This window comes from Herpailurus yagouaroundi, unplaced genomic scaffold (assembly GCF_014898765.1).
Source record: "Herpailurus yagouaroundi ecotype Mexico unplaced genomic scaffold, PumYag 141, whole genome shotgun sequence".
Taxonomy (NCBI): Eukaryota; Metazoa; Chordata; class Mammalia; order Carnivora; family Felidae; genus Herpailurus; species Herpailurus yagouaroundi.
Window position 1 is genome coordinate 8,585,413 of NW_024412396.1, and position 23,333 is coordinate 8,608,745.

The 23,333-nt window shown below is 36.5% G+C and overlaps 1 protein-coding gene across 3 annotated transcripts in view; it reads right to left on the reverse strand.

Annotated features, from left to right (window-relative positions):
* Nucleotides 1-23,333, reverse strand: part of PRKD1 (protein kinase D1) — a 339,240-nt gene that overhangs the window by 121,920 nt on the left and 193,987 nt on the right. For all 3 annotated transcript variants that reach the window (XM_040476845.1, XM_040476846.1, XM_040476844.1), the window contains exon 2: nt 22,476-22,614. In XM_040476845.1, coding sequence (XP_040332779.1) covers nt 22,476-22,614 — 139 coding nt within the window. The remainder of the gene's footprint in view (nt 1-22,475; nt 22,615-23,333) is intronic.

The window sequence follows — 23,333 nt, forward strand, 5'->3', positions numbered from 1 at the left end:
TCCCTACCAAGTGAGGTTGTAGACGGGCTTTGCAGGTGCCTAGGCTCTTGTCAGGCTTACTAAATGGTTGGGAACAACTACTATATTTAGCAATTGATGAGGCTATGAATTAGCTCACCTGTCCTGGCAGGCAGCAAAATGAGACCCATTGCTGTACACCTCATGGTTGGGGAACCCAGATCAGTCCAAATGTTGCACTGAATTCCATGGACAGCAGAAGCCACAGGCTATGCTCTGTGTTGAACTGCCACTGTATGCAGGGATGCTGAATGAACTATGCAGCTTCCCACATGCTCTGGTTAGGTTCCTTGGTCAGACAGGCTAACGGCTATATTCAGCAGGGCTGCAAATTAGATTCCCTACCCAGGCACAGCAGGAGAAGAAGCTCTAAAGCTGGTAAAGTTCTTTGTTTTCTTAACTCCAACCAACCCACATACCAAGCTGAGTAAAGCTGCTGGTTGAGAATACTCCCTGTACAATGCAGGCAGGAGTTCAGCCAGCCAAGATCCTATGTGCTAATTGTTGTAAGCCCCTCACACCTTCTCTATCAAAGTCAGATTCTTAGTGGTTGTGCCCCACAGTTTGCCCTGCAATCCCTGTGGTGCAAGATCAGAATAAGGGCTTCCACAAAGTGACCCACGATGCTGGAGAGGGGGTTGGTTGTCCTATGGGCTCTCTTTTCCCACTGAAGGAAGCTGAGGATCAGGGTAGATCTCTCTACATGGTGCTGTGCTGGACTGGGAGAGGGGTAATGTGGTCAACAGGTAGCTTCCTGCTTCTCTTACTCTTGAAATGCAGTCTGTCTTGGTCTCTGTTGTGCTCTTGGTACTTTAGCTTCACCCTCATATTTTAGAATTCTTTCAGTGGTTTCTTGTTCTAAAATAGTTGTTAGTTGTTTTTCTTGTGAAGGAGAGTAAAGTCAGGAACAACTTAGTTTGTCATTTTGGTGATATCATTCTCAAGTCATTAGTCCTTGATAGCTTCTTTGCTTGCTGGCATAATAAAATATTGCAGGCTCACCTTGCATTATTTCCTGTCTCGGCCCTAAATTCTCCAACCTCCTAAGAGCCACAAGATCATAATCTGGATACCTCCGAAAGTCTTATTCTTGCACATTTTCCCTTCCAAATCAGTTTTTCACGTTAAATAAAATTCTTTTTAAACTTTATTAAGATTCCAGTAAATGCATTATTAAGCTGGGAGGAAATAAAATGTTCAGTTTATTGAACCTTCTTATCTAGGAAAATGGAACTATCTTCTTTGCTCTTCTTTGAATGTCTTCCAGGAATGTATCATAGTTTTCTTCTAGAGGCATCAACATTTCTAAGGCTTATTACTAAGTATTTTATGAATTTCTCTTATAAGTTATGATTTATTATCACTTTATTCTAAACCCTCTAATCAATTTTAAGAGCTTTCAGTTAAATTCCTTAGATTTAACTATTAGACAATCAAGTTGTTAAAAAAAAAGTTGGCTTTTCTCCTTTCTAATACTTACATACAATTTCTTTTTCATATACCATTAGTTAAGACCTGTCTGTACAATATTTAATAATGATGCATGAGACAGACTACTGGGTTTTTATTCCAGACTTTTATGAGAATGATTCTTTCTCACTGCACTGTTACATGAGGTACGTGACAGAGGTTTCTTAAAATATGTTTTATAAAGCTAAGGAAGTTTATCTTTATTCCTAACTTGCCACAGATTTATTTCAGAATAAAATGCAAAGCTTTTCCAATACTTGCTGAGTTAATCATATCATTCTTCTCTTTTAATCTACTAATGTAGATTAATGTATAAATTACAATAAATTTCGAAAAAGTGTGCAATCCTTCACTCATAGAATAAACCCCATTTCCATTTTCTAAGGCATTGGTAAAAATTATGCATAGTATCCTCTTTAATCTTATGTAATTCATTTATTTTACTATTCTCTTTACATGTTCTTGAGTGGAATGATTAATTCATCATTTCCAAACATTCTTGTTTTCTAATAAATGCATTTAAGAATATATGCTTTCTTCTTAAGACCACTTTGGCAATAACCTAAGGTATATGATGTATAGTATTCTCATTATCATTCATTTTCAAATAGTCTATAATTTCATGGTTTGCTTTTACTCTATAACCTGAATTTTTAGAAGGCTTTTTTAAAATTTTTGAGTTGATAGATTTTGTTTGTCTTTTACACTACTTTATTTTATTTCACTGAGGTTAAGAAACATACCCTTGATGGTTTCTACTTGGAGGAATTCATTAAGATTTTTTTCATGATATGATCAACTCCAGGATATTTTTTTCCCATACATCTTTGATCATCCTTTGTCTATGCTTTCATTTCAGTTACTTTATCTCCACTTACTTATCTGCAGCTCTAAGTACAGAGGTCTCCTACCACCTTCCATTCAAAAACCATAATAATATGACTCTACCAGATTGTACACACACACACACACACACACACACACACACACGCACACACAGGTGTGTCCACGGACTCACACAATTCAGTCCAGGTAATTTTTGTTCTTCAAAGCTAAAGATGTAGTATTGCTCCATCAAGAATATCATATCACTGCATAAACATGTTCAGTTAAGGAGAAGAGAGAACTATGCATTGGCAAAAACAGAAAATCTCTGCTCTGAAAGGATCAAAGCATATTGCATGTCAGAACTACAAGGTGCTAAAGCCAAATGCTCTGAATTACTCACATTGCCAGGTTACCCTAAGATGATAATTTGAATAATAATCCTTCCTTAAGTCCTAAAAATAAAGCTTACTGAGAGTCAGCTTGTTGACTCTCTAATTCTTATATTCTATCGATCTTAAGCAATTCAAAGTTCTTAAAGCAAATGAAATTGTGTATAAAAGATTTCCATGGTATTTTTGATATAATACCTTCCCTTACCCTCACTCTACCAAACCTTTATCCTCTAGATGAAAAGAAAGGCCAAATTCTCCTTATTTATTTTTTCTTGTATTTTTAATCTTTCTGTCTTTATGGTTATGCGTGTTTTGGACATTTCACATAAATGACATAATACAATATGTCACCACTTGGGTCAGGTTTCTTGCATTTGGGATAATGTTTTCAAGGTTCATCCACGATGTAGCATGTATCTGTACTTGATTCATTTTTATGGCTAAGTAACATTCACTGAATGGATACAGCACATGTTGTCTTATCTATTCATCAGTTAAGAGAGATTTGTATTTTTTTTCTACTTTTTGGCTACAATGAATATTTCTATGAATATTTTTTTACAAGTTTTGTGTGAACATGTTTTCTCTTGGGTATATACCTAGGAGTAAATTTTTGGGAAATTGTGAGGAGCTACCAATCTCTTTTCCAAAGCAGCAGCACCATTTTACATTCTCATCAGCAATCTATGAGAGTCCTAATTTTGCCATATCTTTGCCACAAATTTGTTATTGCTTTTCTATTTGATTATAGCCATCCTAGTGGATGTAAAGTGGTACCTCATGTGGTTTTGATATGCATTTCCCCAGTTACTAATGAAGTGGAACATCTCATGTGCTTTTTGGTCATGGATGTAACTTCTTGGGAGAAATGTCTATTCAAATTCTTTACTGTTTTTTTTTTTTTTCAAATTATTTGCCCATTTAAAAAATTTGGTTTCTTCATGTCTTTGTATTTCAGTGGAAATTCATTCCATATATTCTTTATTGTTGTTCACTGAAAATAGTTTTTCAGTAATACTGTTGTTAAATGTTAATCAAGTTATGAATTTAAAAAAAGCACACAAACAAGAAAAAATCATTTTAAAAATTTCTCTTTGGATTGACAATAATGATAATGTCTTAAACTGATTATCATCCATATCATATTTAAATCCAAATCTGATTTAGTACCCATGGTGATAATCAGTGTAGCAATTTAATATATAAAATATATATATATATATGTATATATATATATATAAAACTAGTACACATGTCTTTATAAATAGAATGTGACAAATGTTAAGGAAGGGAGCACCTGGTAGAAGAGATGCCTGATCCAAACTTGGTGTTTCAGGTAAGACTTCCTGGAGGAGGTTACATGTGCCTAGTCATGAAAGATGAATAGAAGTTAGCCAGGCAGGGTGCCTGGGTGACTCAGTTGGCTAAACGTCTGACTTCAGCTCAGATCATGATCTCTCGCATTTTGTGCGATCGAGCCCCACACTGGGCTCTGTGCTGACAGCTCAGAGCCTGGATCCTGCTTCAGATTCTGTGTGTGTGTCTCTCTCTTTCTGCCCCTCCCCACCCACACTTTATCTCAAATATAAATAAACATTTTAAAAATTAAAAAAAAAGAAGTTAGGCAAAAGAGGATGGAGGTGCATATGAATAGTATGGATTGTAAGACTAGCAGGTGTAAAGGAACATTCAAAGTAAGATAAGACACCGTAATATACTGGAAGAAATGAAAGATGTTCCAGACGCCCATATACTAGGGGTGGGTGAGGTAGACAGTGGAATAGGGACCATATGGCTGCAGAAATAAGAAGAAGGCAGATCACAAACAGTTTCATAAATCATGCAGGAGGATTTATCCTTGTGCTGTTGAAAGGTTTTTACATAGAGGAACGGCATGATCCAGTTTAGGCTTTAGAATTTACTAGGATTGTATGATGGAGGAATATAGATGAGAGGAGAAAAGACTGGAAGCCAGGAAGCCAATTAGGAAACTATACCAGTGATACAGGAGGGAAAATATAGTGATTTGAACAAGCAAATAGAAAGAAATGCAAATATTTAGTAAAAAGGAATTGCTAATATAACTTGTTGAAAGATACATTCATCATTCAGTTAACTTCTATTTATTGTGCTTACTACGTGTCAGGCTCTGTTCTAAGTATTTGGAATAAAGCAATAGATAATTTTGGAATAATTTGGACTACAGAAGAAAGATAATGTGCCTGCCCTTCTGGAACTTATATCCTAGTGGGAAAGAAAAAATAAGCAATAGCTAAATAGATAATTTATGGCACAGAGTTATACGTCCAGTATCACTCTCCTCTCGCATCAGTTCCTTCCCAGATGCAACCAAACAACTAACAACTGTCACTTCCAAATTAGATCATATCCTCTATTTCAAGTACTTTTTGTGACTTCTGGAGCTTAACTCCCTGCTTACATATGAAACTCATTATCTGACCACTTCATGATATTAGTGACTCTAATAGAGACTCCAGATTCTAGCCCAGCTCTATGGGCTTCCTGAATGTTGATATACCTACCTGGAGTTGCTTATTCATCATCATAAAATGACCCATAGGATACATCTTTCAGGTTGACAGATCACTGACCCTGTCGTGACATCTTGAAATATCTGACTCTGACATTCCAATTTCCATCAACAGCCCATCATTTCTGACTATAGCTCCATGTGACCATTAAAGGTAAATTTGTCAATCTTACCTTTGGGCCTTCACTATAATCCAAAACACAGATGCTGCTTAATAAGTATTGCTAGTCATTCTGGGACATTTATTATTCCTTGCTAATGGATTAACACATAGTGATGCCTTTACCAAGCAAATAAACTGACATTAGAAAGGACAATTTAATGGGATGACCAAATCAAGTACCTCAAATGATTTTTAGGCAAGTGAAGGAACTTATAACCTATCTTAGTTATAAGATGAATAAGGCCTGAGGATCTAATGTATAACATGGTGACTAAAGCTGATAACACTGTATTGCATAATTTAAATTCACTAAGGGAGTAGAATGTAAATGTTTTTACATGCAAAAAAGTAAATATGTGAGGTAATAGAAGTGTTAATTAACGCAATGGAGAAAATCCTTTCACAGTACGTACATACATACATGTATTGACTCACCATGTTGTATACTTTAAATATTTTACAATTTCACTTGTTCATTATCTCTTAATAAAGCTGGAAAAATACAAAGTGAAAAAATAAAAATAAACATGACCCAGAAAAGAGGAGATTTTAAGGGCATTAAAATATTTAAAAGATGACATAAAGAAATGGGATTAAGATTAGTTTTGCACATGGTCAGTGGACAAACTAAAATGATTTAGAGACATGAGTTAACTATTAGGGTTTGAAACTTGCAAGCCTTTGTTTTATGGAGTGTATGGCTATTATTATAAGTGTGTAAACATTTCAAACTTTTAAAAATTTAATTTCAAAATGTATACAGTGGCTATAATGTCAATAAGAGATTTAAATATTTTCTCCTTACTTATTGGTCTTAGTAAAGATACCAAGTGCCTTTATAACTTATACTATTTATTTTAAAAATAACTATAGATATTTAAATTGAAACAAAGCTACAATCACTCCTTCTACAGCAAGACAGTAAAATCTTACATAATTGTGCCAAGATACATTTTATATGACTTATCTTTTATCATAGTATTAACATGTCAAGTTTCTTCAAATTGCACTACAATGGTTGAAAATTGTTATTAAGCAAAGATCCTCTTTTATGGCAAATTAGAACTAAAGATAAGAGGATCCTTATCCATTGATTAGCACTTGCTTCAGAAGCACATTATTTAGGAGTGAAGAAACTCCTTAAGAGTTAGTTTATTCAGTACACAGAGTATACTTTATCAGTTACTACTAAAGAATTAAGGAAGAAATGCATTTTATTCCTCTAAATAAAAGGGGAAAATGCAAAAGTGTAGAAGAACTATTTCACAGCTTTTGCTAGCTCAGAATCATATTTAACAATCTTAGAATTTCAATTTATAAGTTTTAAAATCTCATAACATAAAACAATAAATGCAAGGAGATGATTAACATAAATTTCAACAGAAAGAGAGAGCCAGGGAAGGGCCACACAAGGGTTTTTTAAGGTTACAGTATTTCTCGAATTCTTCAGTGGGATGATTGGTATATTTAGTCAGAGTTCTCCACAGGAAAACAACCAATAGGATGAAGACTGGCTCACACAATTATGGAGGCTAACATGTCCCAGAATCAGCAATCAGCAAGCTGTGGAGGCCATGATATACTTCCAATCCCAGGGTGAAGACAGAAGACCAGTGTTCCTGCTTAGGGACAGTCAAGTAGACCATCCTCCCTTACTCTGCTTTTTTGCTAATCAGCAAAAGCAGGTGCTAAGCAGGACTACAAGGGATTGGGTGAGAAGGCCCACTCCCACTGGGGAGGGTAATCTGCTTTATTCAGTCTATTGATTCAAATGTTAGTGTCATCCAGAACTATCCTCAAAGGCATAACCAGAATATTTAGCCAAATAACTGGGCACCCATGGCCCTGTCAAACTAACAGAAGATTAACCATCACAGTTTGCTATACTGGTATTCACTGGCATTCACAATTATCTCCTTAAACTATAATCATATGTGTGTATATTCTCTTAAATGTACAGTACGGAACACTGAACTCAAAAATATTACCATGACAAATGGCACTAAAACATATGTTATCAAATGTAAAAACATTAAAACCAAAAAAACTCTAAAATTGGGCTTTGAATAAATAAATGGAGAAGAGACAAATTCTCCTTCCACAAGATTTCAATTTAATATATGTAGATATTCCTCTTCCAGAGGGTGGAACTTATCCTGACCTCATCCCTTGAAGGAGGCTAGACTTAGTGATAGAGTAGGGAAAGAGTAATAGTAAACTTACAGTGGAGAAACGTGGCCAACATTACCCTAACCAGGTGATGAAGATTCACATCATCAGTGAGGCTGTGTTGATATCATGTACCCCTGAGAAGTATACTGCACCTCCCTGGTATTTTATACAAAACATCCATAACCCAGTTTACTCATGAGCAAAACATCAGATAAATCCAGATGGGAGACATTCTACAGGATACCTGGACTGTCTTCTGCAATACTGTCAAAGTCATGAAAAACAAGGAAAGGCTGAGAAATTGGTGCAGGACACTGGAAAAACGTAACAACTAAATGCAATGTGGTACTCTGAATTGAGTCCTGGAGCAGAAATAGGATATTAGTAGAAAAAACTGGTAAGTTCAAATCATGTACTAATGTTGATTCCTAGGTTTTGACAAATGTACCGTGATGGTGTAAGATGATAACATGAGAGGAAAGCAAATCGGGGTGAGGTGAACTCTCTGTACTATCTTTGCAACTTTTCTGTAAGTCTAAAACTACTCAAAAATGGAAAAGTTTATTTAAAAATCTATTGGGTTTTGGCTGTTGACTCACTTGCTAGGGTGGTATCATCTATGGAGGCTAGTCTGATTTCAAAGCTGGAAAGATACATTTGTGCTTGTCTCACTTGTTGTGCATGTTAAGTACTCCAGGAGACCAAAAATAGATTTTAGTCATTAGAGATGGCAAACCAAGACCTCGGCTCAGCACTAATGTCTTTAAAAGCACAAAACCAGCAACAGTGAGATTTACACATAAGATAATCCTGAGGTTGCTGTTAAACTTGAAGGACAAGACAAATCTATTTGCCTCAAGATATAAACATTATACCTTTTTTTATGCAGAAAAGGTAGCATATTAAGATTACAGAATCAAACAAATATTTGTCATTAAAATTTTTACAATATTTTTTTACAAAAAATTTACAATGATTGTTAGAATAACATGTCATAAGGAATAATGTCTCTCTTAACTTTGGATTTTTCCAAATATTTTAACTCTCTAAAATCAAACTTAAATGTTCCCTTCCATATTGAGATCCATTTATAAAGTCTTAAATTGCTAAGCAAAGCATATCAATCATGAACAAGTATTTTTGGAATTACTACTATATATCTGACACTGAGTTGTTATGTGGATTTTTTTTAAGAACTATAATATACTACCCGTCTCCTTTAGTATTATTAATCTTATTGAATATGTAAGACAAAAGCATATCAAGTACATCCATTGCAGCAACTTGTGTCTTGCTCTGTCATTACTTTTCATGCCCTGATTCCATAGGAGGTAATTTTTTCCAGGTCAGTTTTCACAAATATAAATGATTTTTTAAGTGCTTGAAATTCACATGGTAAAAAAAATCCAATGTGGGAGCAATATTAACACATAATGAGATGAATTCAGCTTAGACCTTTAAACCAGTATGAATATCAAAGTGTACAGGATGGAGCAAACCAATTTCAAACTGTCCAATTTTAGTTTCAGAATAGTTACGTCTAATCAACGTGAAAAAGGTATTTCTGGATGGAGTGTTCCATACCAGATGTCCACTGTTTCCTAATGCATATCATTCCTAAAAAACTACTAATGGGGGGGGCACTTGGGTGGCTCAGTTGGTTAAGCATCCGACTTCAGCTCAGATCATGATCTCATGGTTCATGAGTTCAAGAACCACACTGGGCTCTGTGCTGATAGCTCAGAACCTAGAGCTTGCTTCAGATTCTGTGTCTCCCTCTCTTCTCTCTCTGCCCCTCCCCTGCTTGCGCTGTCTCTTTCTCTCTCTGTCTCTCAAAAATAAATAAATGTTTAAAAAAATTTTTTTAAATGCTTATGGATAACAGTGAAGCAAGGGGTACTTTTTGCTTTGGTTTCGGTTTTTGTTTTTCAATATCAAGGGATTGCTGTGTGGGGGAAAACATCTTTTTTCTCTTCATTTCTCTCTCTCTCTTTAAATAGAGGACCAACTGCTTTGACCCATCAAGAATTTTCCACACAGCCTTACATTACCATGCTCTCAGGATTAACAAGTTATAATAATCAGAATCTCAAAAAACTTCTGAGGAAAATAAAAATAGAATAAGATGAGACCCAGTGTTAGCCAAAAAAACTGTCATTTTCTAGAAACTGAAATTGCCTCATAACATGAGAAAAATGAACTCAGAGCTTGATTCAAATTCCAATTCTTGTATTAAAATATATGTAGGGAAAGAGATATTTGGTATATTTTTGTATCAACTTCACTTTAAGCCTGAAGTCAACACTGGTAACAAACAGGCTATAGATGTCTTAAAAATAACTCAGAAAAGTGGAGGTACAAACACATTCTGGTGTAGTATTGCTCTTTTCAAATACATCTTTCTATTTTATTCCTCCATACTGGCATAATGAATAGTGCTATTGCTGTTTAAGACTTAAAACAGCTGCATTTCTAATTTTGGCAGATTATGAGGGATTTTTACATGGGTTGCATGTTAAAAGCAAAGAAACGACATGCCAACCAGCAGAATGAAAGTGCTGGGCAGATGGTGGCACGGCTGAGCTATTGAATTGAAGTGTTAAGAGCCACCACCAATCATGGGACATCCAAAAGGGGTATTTGGCAGCTTTTCAAGTGAAGCCCAATACTTTACCTCAAACAAAAATAATCTATGCCCATGAAGCCTTCGGAAAGACACTCTCCAATTGGTCTTTGTTAATGGGGGCAGCCTTCAATGATCTTATTTCACTGATTTTGATGGTATATACAATTTTGACTTTCTTTCCTTCCTTTCTAATCCTCTAAACCCTCCTATCGTAGGGGCGTGTGTGTGTATGTGTGTATGTGTGTGTGTTGGGGAGGGAGAGAAAGAGACGGAAAGAGAGAGATGAATATGGAAACAAAGTATATGTTATAAATTTTTCCCATTACCAAGGGAATTATCGCTGCATAAGAAGTCAAGAAAGCATTCCAATATGTCTTCACATGGAAAAAGGAAAAAAATATAAGATCTTAAACAACTGTGATCAGTATTAATTTTTATTGATCAATCTTGACCAATACATTTTAAAAAATGCATTCAGAATACTGCTATGTAAATTTCCCCAAAACCCAGAGAGATGATTTTTCTGAATACAAACAGCTGGGCACTATATCAACGAAAGGTTTGGTCTTCAAAAATAGGTTTTTTCCTTTAATTCAAAGCAGCTTATGAAGAATGAGGGAAAAGTTATAGGACTGTTTTTTAGTAAATATTCTACAATTTACATTCACTAAATGTTGTCTTTTCTAACTTGGACAACATCCACTGCCAATTGCTGGTATTTTATTATATTTTGTATGTTTTTGTAAGCCAGCAAAAATTTATTTTTGGAAAACATGTGAGATAAAACAAAGAAACGGAGCCATCCATAAGTTGTATCAGTAGTCTATATCCCATACCACGATGCTGTATTATTCTTCTGACCTATTTTTTTTTTTGCTCTTATCTACTCTTCTTATCTCCTTCATTTCTCAGATGATTTTACAAGATCCTTATATCCTAGGTAATGTGTTAGATACTGTGCATTATTATCATGTGAATCCTCAGTCTGAAGGTGAGGAAACACACCCAAACACTAAATAGCCTTCCCCATGCCACGGAGCTAATAATGCACTGCTGAGAACTGCACTCAAGCACCTTGGTTCCAGAGTCTGAGCTTTTAACAACTTGGGGTGTTCTGTGTAGCATGTAATGAGATAAGATAAAGAAATTAAGAAGTCTGGAGAAATTGAATATTGTGGCAAATGCAAAGAATCAGTGTGGTAAAAGTAAGACAGTATTGACTTGTGCCATGTTAAAGGTGGCCCATGAATTAATAAAACAGGTATATGAAGTACCCTGTTTTGGGTACTAAAATCTGACGAATTTGTCCTACAAGGAAGTTACAGGGTAATATGGTGGACAATTTCTCCCTTGAGGTTTTGGTAATAAATTTACTACCAAAACATTCAGGTGTGTTAATTACAACATTCCTCTAAATGTCACATCAAGGAACATTTCAATAAAGGCATTTCTGCAGGGTATGGGGCGTATGTATGTGTGTGCAATTTGTTCTAGATTCTTAGGAGTGAATTTGGTTTATCTCACTGCTCTAATAGAAATTTTTTTGACAGTGAAATGCTCCATATCAATATGGAAGCTATTATTTAATGTGTCTATTAAACACCTGAAATGTAGTTAGTGTGACCAAGGAACTCAGTTTTAATTTTACTTATTTTTAGTGAAATTTCATATAGCCATGCACAGTTATTAGTGTGGACAGGGCAGAACTAGAGAAATGGTTGGGTTGCCTATCTCTCAGCCAATTCTCATGAACAGAATTTCATGTTTGTATAACAGATAGACAAAATAAAAACCCAAACACTTTTATTCTCCAGTTTGAGCCAACAACACAAGAATTTTGTGCTAACTCAACATTAATAATTTTTTCAAAGATTCTGACAGAAAAAAAGCCCTATTCATATCACCTCTGTATAGAAGTGAGCCAAGGAAATACCTATTTATAAGATACTATGGTTGCCTATAACGTTTTTTTTATATTAGGGTCTGGTTCTATAACTCATTTACTTCATTACCTCTGATGTGTAAAAATCTTCATTTTTGAGTTGAAATGTAATTTTTGAAAATAAGCCCCAAATAATTCAGAATCAAATCTGGTTAATGAGGTAGAGGTTTTATAAACCAATTTATATAAAAGGGCAAAGAGAATGAGTGTACTAGTACCTTAGCATATTTCCTAGAATGATTCTAAATATGCAAAGTTCTCTGAGATCCTGTTGTACATTGAAGTGCTAACATAGTAAGACTGACATACATGAGATTGTTAAATATCCAGTCTAAGAAGCAAATATGAAGAACTTCTCGTTGCACAAAGACCAGAAAATACAGAGGAAAATTCCCTTTTGTGTGGTTTTCATTACCCCTGTGTTCTTTTTCCTGTTTATCTGAATGAGTTATAATACTGGCTTCAATTAGAGAAGTAATAGATGAAAAGAGAAGAGAAGGAAAAACTATGATTTCTGGCTGGATATCCACTTGCCAGATGGTGAAGAACTAGGCCTTAGGCTAATTCTGTGTGAACAGAGGGGCTTGATACGTCTGTCTCTGAAAACCACAGTATGTACACAGCCAGAGATCTATGGAGATTTAGATACTGGTTTTAGAACACATGACTCAACTCTTCCTATAGATCATGCCAGCTGACCCTTAGGCACAGACAGCTGTTCTGTTAGGTGCATAAAGCAATGGTGCTCTGATGTGAGGAGCGGGGGTGGGAGGTGGGGAGAAACAGCAGGAAAGATAAACCAGCATCTCAGGAGATCAGTCCTTGGTCCTTCTAGACATGGAAATAGAGAAGTTAGAGGCTGAGGCCAGCTCCAGGGTCACCACTATGAATTAGTCCAAGTATAGAGTACTGAGGCTCCAGATGAGGAAATGACAATAAACTGATGAAGGCAAGTGAAATTCGAATGGGGTATATGGAGAGATGTATCAAAAAGGGGTGATTGCTGAATACATTTTAGAAAGAAAGCAAGAACATTTGAAAAAAAAAGAATAGTGGGAAAAACTGATTGAAGGAAGAATGAATTGAGTTAGGTAGCAAATGAGTTAGTTGGTCATGGTGATCAGCATAATCCAGGAGTTGCGGGAATTCGAAAGGAAAATAATTGGTGTTTTATGAATTAGGCCTTATTTTACATGACAAATGTTGTGAAAGACATGGAAATACTTTGGAAGTAGAACTGGATTTCTAAAAATAATTTCTAAAAATAATTAGTTTTTGACAACATGTAGAAGATAGCAAGAAACCAGAAAAAAAAAAAAAAACAACATTAGTCAGATGATAATATTGGTATTACTAAGAGATTAGGGCTAGGATAGGCAACTCTAAGAACTAAAATTCAATTCCTACAGAATAGAATTGTGGATACCATATATAGAGTAGCAATTTAACAATTTGCTTACTGGTTTGTTCATTTTGCTAATTCAAGTATCCATCTATTCACTCAACAAATAGACATTAATTGCAACTGACTACACAGGTCCTGAGGATTCAATATAAAAATACATGGATCTTGTTTCAAGAACTGTGTAGTGGAGGTGGGACAGGAAGGCACAGTACCTCACATTTGCCAGGAATCTTATGAAAGACTTTATATTTATCCTCATGAAATATACAGCCTGACACTATAGTAAAGATATTGCCATTGGTATTTGACAGGTGATGGATAAAGACTCGGGGAAAGGAGATAACCTGCCAGTAATTATGTAAGAAATAAATGGAATCTCTAGGACTCAGCCCAGTCTTTGGCTGGAAGTCCACTAATTATTAAACTAAATTTACATGCATATATGTCATAAAATAACTGTGATGTATATTTCTGAGTTAATATACAGAAAGCACTTAGAACAGTGCCTAACAAATTATAAAAGCTATATGTCTTTATATCATCATCGCTGTTTTTCTTTTAAAAAAAATGTTTTTAACGTTTGTTTATTTTTGAGACAGAGTGAGACAGAGCATGAACAGGGGAGGGTCAGAGAGAGAGGGAGACACAGAATCTGAAACAGGCCCTGGGCTCTGAGCTGTCAGCACAGAGCCCGACGCGGGTTCGAACTCACAGACTGTGAGATCATGACCTGAGCTGAAGTCAGACACTCAACCGACCGAGCCACCCAGGCGCCCCGCTAACATTTTTCTTAAAGAATAACATGGGGAAGATATTTTTATTCAAAATTAAGCGAGAGAAATGTAACACAGCAGAGTTCAAAATGTGCATAAAGTTTTTGAATGAAATAAGATTCTTCAAAGAACTTTTCCCTTTAGGGTTTGTCTTATGCCCTATGTTACCTGGGGAGAATGTTTTCACTCTGCCCTGACACTTAGGGTTCCTAAAATCATACAGGAGCAATGCACTGTTGTACCATATCTCTCTGGATAATCCACTCTACAAGGAGACACATAATCGAGAAAACTAACAAAGTGAAGAAGAAGTGCTCTGAGCCCCCAAAACCCATTTGAGGTCACAAGTTGGGAAAGATAGAAAGTCTATGGAAATATTCCAACAGCCTGCTCTTTGTATTCACTTTTCTACAAAAATGATTTAACGTAGTACAAAGAAACTAAAATGAACTTTACTTGCAACATAAAGAAGGAAAGAGAATTAATATTAATAATAATAATAAGGAAATGCTGAAGACACACTTAACAGAAACCATACTTTGAAGAAAAGAGTAATGACATGTAATCTTACATTTAAGTTTTCCATTATTACAAAACCACCAGCACAGAGTTGGACAGGAATTGGCACCACTAAGCCTGGAAAACTTAGATGTCCAAACCAACTACAAAGAAATATAAAATGGGTACCGAAAGGCCAGGTCTTTTACAACCTTAATTACTCAAGCAGTATTAACACTGGGGAGGTGCTTCCCATGATTAATGCTCTCTTCCTAAAAGGAGAGAAACAAAACTATATCTACATAATGTATTCTTGGGGACATAATAATGCAGTGACCTAGTGTATTCCTCTCATGGTTTTCCTCTTCCACTCATATTTCACAGGAGTATAAAACATTGCTAAGCAGTATCTTACATGTGTGAGAAATGGATATAACCGGCATGGTGCCATATAAATCAATAATTTACACTTCCTATAAAAGATAGAAGGACCTTGCCAGAATTTTGTTACCATATATTTTTTCTGGCTTATGGTTTACGCACTGAATCCTAGTAATAGAAAAACATGGTCATAGGATTCCTTAAATATAGTGATGCTCAGACACAATTTCAGTGTTGATCAGAGTTGTGAAATTGTATCATGGGATCTTATTTAAGAAGGGGCTTGGTTACTTTATTACTTCATATTTTTGTACTGTAACTCTATGAAGAAGAGACTTCAGGTTTTCTTAACCTGATCACAGTTTCTATATTTTATTAAACAGTTATTCTTTTATGAGGAAGAGAGGGATAAGGGTTCTGTGATAAAAAATCATGTCAATGGAATTTGTAGCTCATTACTGGTTTTGTTGTTACAAATACCATCAATATTTTCCTGAAATATAAACTTACCATGGTAGGAATTCTCTGAACAGAACCTCAAGAAATCCTGTTTACTGGTCCAAGATCAAAGGGTTAAACTGAAGTTGAGGTAATGTTTATAGTGACTAAGCACTTAGATTCAAATTCTGGTATTCCCTCTACTACTCACTGTAGGATGTGAGCAAGTTAAAATGCATATTTTATACCTTTTAAGATCTCTGATTTCACTACCTCCCAGAGTAATTGTGAAAGAAACATTACTTATGTAAACTGATTGAAAAGCTTGCTGCTATTATGTAAACAAAAATTTCTTTCTACCTAACTCCCATATCTCCATGATTCAAATATTACTCTCTGTGAGAGAGAAGTGGTCTACGTGTAGACAGAATGGATATACCTTCTCAGACCATTTGGTCCATGGGTTTGTCCCAGAGGAGTATCCCCACTGTGGACTGCTAGCCAAAGACTCACTATATACTTAGAAGAAAAAAAAGTATTTGTGTTACAGTGAATTTGGGAAGAGATTTTCAAGAGTTATGCTTCATATTAGCAGGCACCAAAGTTCTGAAGAGTCATGCAATAAATAATTCTTTTAACATTGTTTGACACAACAGCTTTCAAAGTTATCAGACCAGGATTCCGTTTTGTGGTATGTTTAACAACAATGAACATTGTGAGGAAAGGCTGCTTAGAGTGTGAAGAGTCGAAGCAACCAGAAGAGCTAACATTTATTGTGCAGTTGCTATGTGTAGAAACTCTCTGAAGTGCTTCACGTGTTAGCTTATTTTAATTTTTATTTAAAAAACATTTTTCATGTTTATTTACTTTTGAGAGAGAGAGAGAGAGAGTGAGAGAACAAGTGGAGTGGAAGAGGGGCAGAGAGAGAGGGAGACACAGAATCTGAAGCAGGCTCTAGCCTCTGAGCTGTCAGCACAGAGCCCAACGTGGGGCTCGAACCCATGAACCACGAGATCATGACCTAAGTCAAAGTTGGATGCTTAACCAACTGGGCTACCCAGGTGCCCCGAGTTAACTTATTTTTAATGTTTGCAGTAACCTTACAATGTAGGTGCTAGTGTTGTCTCCATTTTACAGATGAGGAAACTGGAGCACAGAATGCGTAAATGTCTTCACAAAGATGTAAATAGTACAGAATAGAGAAAGGATATGAAGTCAGATGATCTGGCCCTGGGAACTGTACTCAATATTTATGAACACCACTTTACCAGCAGACTAAAGAAAATATGGAATCCATGTACTTATTAGCCTTGTATGATACTTTCACCCTGTATAAGATTATTTTTTTATTAAAAAACAAAGAAAATAACACTCAATCCTAGAGATTATGCAACTTGTACAAAATCACAAAGGAAATTAATGGTACTATATACCCGAGAAATTACTTTTCCAGCATCTTGGGACAGGAGCCAAACACACTGAACAACACTTGAGAACAAGACTTGATGTGAGGGGAAGAGCATGTGATCACTCTTAGGTAGCTGGAGCTCTCATTAGAGTCCTCTTCATTTTCTCATTTTCCTACATCAACTATATCCAAGTGGTTATAGATCTCTTCAATTTTAACTCTAAAATATTTCTTATTCTTTCTACTTCATTTTTAGCTCTTCAATCACTGCCTGAAAATAGGCCCACAACCCTTCTGCTTGGGCTATGGCACTAGCTTTCTGAGGCTCCCATCTCTAGATGGTGTGGAACTAATAACCAGCCACATGTAGAAACACTGCTTTGCAAAAATTACAAATAATACTGCATAATCTATTGTAAAAACTAGTGAAAAATATCTGAAAAAATAGGAGTTTTACCATTAATTAAAGAAGGAAAGTTTCAACATTTAGTTCTAAGACTTTAAAATTGTAATCTTGAGAAATTCTTATAGTCCTCATCTATTTTCCATTTAACCACCTATAAATACACACACACACACACACACACACGCACGCACACACGCACACACACAAACACACACACACATTTATTGGAGGTCAAGCCTCCATAAAACAAAAAAGAAAGAGTTGAGTCACGTGAATGCAGTGCTATTACTAACTTGCATTGCTACAGCTGAATTATCAGACTTCGATAGAGATTCATCATGAGAAAGGCTTCAGATAAATTCCATGAACTTTGTTTTATAGTTCAGTACTATACACTTGAACCTGACTTTGGCGTTTGTAGGAAAAACTTCCATTTGTAGTGCTTTCCTACTCCATAATAATGGTAGCAATCCTAATCCTTTGCTTAGCAGACAAAGAAAATTTGCCAGTGGTGGGAGTGTGCATGGTGGGGAACTTCCATGGAGTTATTTCTTTTTTTTTTTCCTCCAGAACCCAACCCATCCACCGATGAGCAATGTTTTCCTGGCTTACTGGGTCTAAATACACTAGATCATACAAGCCCTGTTTTTCTTTTCTTTTTTTTTTTTTTTCAACGTTTATTTATTTTTGGGACAGAGAGAGACAGAGCATGAACGGGGAAGGGGCAGAGAGAGAGGGAGACACAGAATCGGAAACAGGCTCCAGGCTCTGAGCCATCAGCCCAGAGCCTGACGCGGGGCTCGAACTCACGGGCCGCGAGATCGTGACCTGGCTGAAGTCAGACGCTTAACTGACTGTGCCACCCAGGCGCCCCCAAGCCCTGTTTTTCAAAAAGAAAAGGAGAGAGAAAACTAGCAAATTAGCCAAAAGCAGCCTGGTTAGTACTGACAGATGATTAAAGATCTTGGCAGAAAATGACTTAAACAACAGAAAATTCTTGATGTTGTCTGAAGAGACAAGAGTATATAACCTTCTTCAAAATTAATCTTTCGATATTTTCTCACATTTTACTCTACTCCTATGTCAGAACATGTTCCTGTTGGTGGAAAAGAACCAGGTTACATTTATGTTGAACTACAGAATAAAATTTAATTTTTCATGGGGAAAAACAGAAAATTTAGATAAATGAATTTTAACAATAAAATTATAGTCTTTAAGAGGAAATTTTCCAGCATTGTTTATGTTCTGAAACTGGTCTAAAGGCAGCAGAGGGGATGTCCAGTGTTTTGTTCTCTTACTTCCTTTACCCATTGCATTTTGAATGAAGTCGATCCTTCACCACACCTTCAGGAAATGGCATATTTCTCTGGCCAATTACAGCACTCCATATTCTTCAGGGACTGGGTCAGGAATGAGCTAGTGATATGAGCTCCCTGGTATCCAATTATAATGCAATGCATTATATGATATGATATGATATGATATGATATGATATGATATGATATGATATTTTATTAGTACCCATATCACAGGCACTAATTTCTGGTAAGGGCTAAGTCAGTGCACAGCAAGGAGACTTGAACTTTAGTTTACTATTGTGGATATACCGAGAAATAATATTTTTACAACAAATCAATATTTTTATAAATTTTGGAAATGTGATAACTTCTAATGTGAAAGTCACTAGTCAATCAATCAACTCATACAAATTTATTGAGAACCTTAGGTCTATGGTAACAAAAGGATGTGGGGGTAGGGGGAGGAAGAAAATGTCAAACAGTTGTAAGGTTGGTAAAGATGAGTATAAACCGAGACACAGGGGCAGGGGACTGTGTGTCTAGCAGCTATGTGTGGCTCAGGAACAGGAATGGCAAAAAAGGATGGCAATGTAAATCAGATTATAGACACGTATAACAGGCCCAACTAGGGTATAGGAAACATGAGATACTAGAGACTGCATCAAAGTGATGTATGACATGCAGGTGGTGGCCTGTGTGCTGTGGGGAGAGAAGAAGAAAGAAAAATGGTCCTAAAATGGTAGGGAGTTAGTGACTGAAAACTACAGTCAAATGGCAGCACCTAGGATGTGGATTTGGTAGCAACAGGCAAGATGAAGGGGGTGTGCCGGTGTGAAGACCTCAGAGTTGGACCAAGTCTTATTGGTGAGCTCAGGTGTGGGACTGTGCTGCAGGTGACTGACAACAAACAGGAAGGAAAGGGGCCTGGGAAAAGCCAGGACTGTAACGCGGGTAGGGGAGGTTTTAAAGAAAAATCATTTTTAACATTTATCGAGAAAATCACAAGGCTCAGCATTAGAGTAGGAGAGGAGGGAGGAGAATATAGTTGCCAAAGAAGCTAACGGGGAAATGTTGGAGATCATCAATTAAACATAATTGAATGTGTGTACATATAAATACATATTACATATATTATATGTAATTACATATGTTTAATTAAATATATATAATTGTGTATTTAAGGGCTAAATGACACTGGGGAAGTGAGACTATGTGGAGCAAAAAAGTTGAAAGGCTCCAGGTTCAAATCTTCAACTAGGCTGTTATAGAACAGCTCCTTTTAAATACCAACAAGATAGCCGATAAGAGCAGGAGAGGCCTTCCTGAGCCTGGTGCTGGGGCAGCAGGTAAAAAAAAGGTTTCCCTTAAATGCCCTCCGAGCAATCAAGGCCAGGGAGATGGAGAAGAGAACATGGAATGGAAAGGGTGGATGACAAAAGAAGCGGAACGTAAACACAATGAGGGTTTTGGTTCGCAAAGACAGCGAGGAGAAGCACAAATGCAGTTTTCGGTGCTATGAAGCAATGCAGAGGGCCACATCGGGTCACTGTGCCCAAGAGCAGGTCCTGCTCTATGACACAGAGATCACATGCACAGAGGCAGCCCCTTTCAACAGCGCAAGCACACCCACACACAGCTTGCATTCAATCTGCCTGGAACTGCTATAAAACACTTGACAACAAAAGTAAAATGGAAAGAAAAATAAATTAAATTTTGAAATGCAATTTAAAAAATTCTCATATATTTCTGGACATTGCCACAGGCAAAAAAGATTCATAAAACACATTACATTATTTGTGAATCAGTCTGACTGTGAGTTTGATATGAATTATAGAGAGGATGGATCCAGGGCATGATTTCCCTGAATAATTTATTTCAAGCAGCCCCTACTGCTCAGAAATAGGAAACTGAAAAAAACGACATGTCTAAGCACTAGTTTTTTGAGGCCAGGTGCACTGGTTTCTGAAAGAGTCCAAGAAAGGTAATAGCATGGCAGTTTCTCAAAGAATTAGAAATAGAACTACCATATAATCCAGTTAGATTCCACTAGTAAATCAAAATGATAGATGCACCCTTAGTGTTTATTGCAGCATTATTTACAAGGGCCAAGATATGGAAGCAACCCACGTGTCCATCCATTAAGAATGAATAAAGAAGATTCAATACATGTGTGCGTGCGCGCGCGCACGCGCGCGCACACACACACACACACACACACACACACACGATGGAATATTACTCAGCCATAAAAAAGAATGAAACCTTGCTCTTTGCAGCAACATGGATAGATCTAGAGGGTATAACAATAAGTGAAATAAGTCAGTCAGAGAGACAAATACCATGTGATTTCACTCAAGGTAGAATTTAAGAAACAAACGAACAAAGGAAAAAGAGACAAACAAAAGATGACTCTTAACTATAGAGAACAAACTGATGGCTGCCACAGGGAGGGGAGGTGGGGAGTGCTCATGAGCTCTGAGTAATGTACAGAATTGCTGAGTCACTATATTGTACACCTGAAACTAATGTAACACTAGACATTAATCATACTTGAATAAAATATATATACGAAAAAATCATAGAACATAAAAGTGGTTGGCATTATCTACAAAAAAACACATGTAAGCCTTTTCTTTTTTGGTTTCTTTAGCAAGTGGCAACCCTATAAACAAGAAAATTATTACTTTTTTCTAGCAAAACAAGTTGTTTCATAGGATCTATCTACACAATGAAAATGTGGTGATCCCAGGACGTCACATAATGATAGGTGATCAGCAAAGACCTAGTGAATTGGACTGCATCCAGGCAAAGTCCAACTGAATTCTAATCAGTGCAACCGAGGCCTGGGCGCTGAACAAGTTGAGGAACTTAAAGAAGTAAAATCTAGAATCATTAAAGCCAATGGATTTCCTTTAGTCAAAGAAATAACAAACAAAGGAGCAATACAATCTGAGTTTCTCAATAATTCCTCAATTTTAACAAAAATAAACATTAAAAATCTGGGTCTCTTCACATTGCTGCACTGATCATTTTTGTGAGGATCCCTGTACAGCTGTTCCCTGGCACTTTTTTTTTTTAAGTGAAATACACTGTTTTTATTTTGTTTTGTTTTGTTTTTTGTTTTTCTGTATTGATACACAGTCCCATTAGTAACTTGTAAATCCTAAACAAGAAATATATATCTGGGCAGATATCTATCTGAGAGCAGCTGCTCCTCGAGATGGCATGGCCTCATCTGCTGTAACTCCTGAACTCTGGTTTCCAACTTGGCCTTGGCTTATAGCAAGCAGGCTTTGACTTAATGAAAGCAATGGATTCCTACCTAGCCCTGTTGTCATTTCTTGGCTTCCATACCCTCCGTACATGTGGGGCTCCTGTCTTTCACCGCTAGTGAGTTTTTTTGTTTGCTTTTGCCGCTGTCCAAATGATTCAAGGTGATAAATGAAAGTACGCCTGTGTGTTGCTGGGAGGCTGGGGAGACTGTAAATTTGGGAAAAGTGGGACAATCCTGGATGCAGAAACAGCCAATTCAAGGCAAACTGTTTGCTTTTTCTGAAAAAATTTTGAAAGTTCCTGTAGACAGAAGCCCAAAATTTCCTTTTGGGCCCAATTTTGATGTATGTTTTCTGTTACCCTTAAAAACTTATGCCCAAGATTTCTTCAAATAGAAATTATTAATCTATGGATAGAGAAATAAAAGTACTACCTGACAAGACAACTTCAATTAGATCGCCTTCCTGGATATCGCTAGCCGTTTTCACCAGCTGAAGGATGTTTTCAGAGGTAGGGTCGTGGCGAAAAAGCAGGATCTTATCATACATTCCATAGAAACCACATTCGGGGAACTGTAAATACAGATACCACAATAGGTTAGATGTCAAAACCTTCTCAATTTAAAATAGAAACCAAATAAATGTCAGGGTAAAAACACAGCTAATTATAAAAGTTCAAAGTATCCAGAACATTGAAAGTGGATAGCAAAGTTGATACTCACATACCTCCAAGTCAGGAGGAAAGAAATCACATGTGATAAGGGCAATAAGGACCAAACGACCTTCTTTTTTTTTTTAATTTATTTTTTTTTTCAACGTTTATTTATTTTTGGGACAGAGAGAGACAGAGCTTGAACGGGGGAGGGGCAGAGAGAGAGGGAGACACAGAATCAGAAACAGGCTCCAGGCTCTGAGCCATCAGCCCAGAGCCCGACGCGGGGCTCGAACTCACGAACCGCGAGATCGTGACCTGGCTGAAGTCGGACGCTTAACCGACTGCGCCACCCAGGCGCCCCCCAAACGACCTTCTAATTAGAGGGCAAGAAAATGGAAGAATATGAGATAAAAATCAGAGAGACTCCTGGCAGTGAGGTGGCTAAGAAATATAATAGGTGGGAAGAACTGTGCATTCTCACAAGATCTATCGCAATCCAGTAGCATAAAAATGGGAATCAGTTTATTACAATTCCATTACACATATTGTTGCAATCTGCTTGCAAAAAAAAAAAAAAAAAGGTCAGTCCATTTTGGCATATTCAAAAATATGAGACGACTCAATAAAACTGATCATG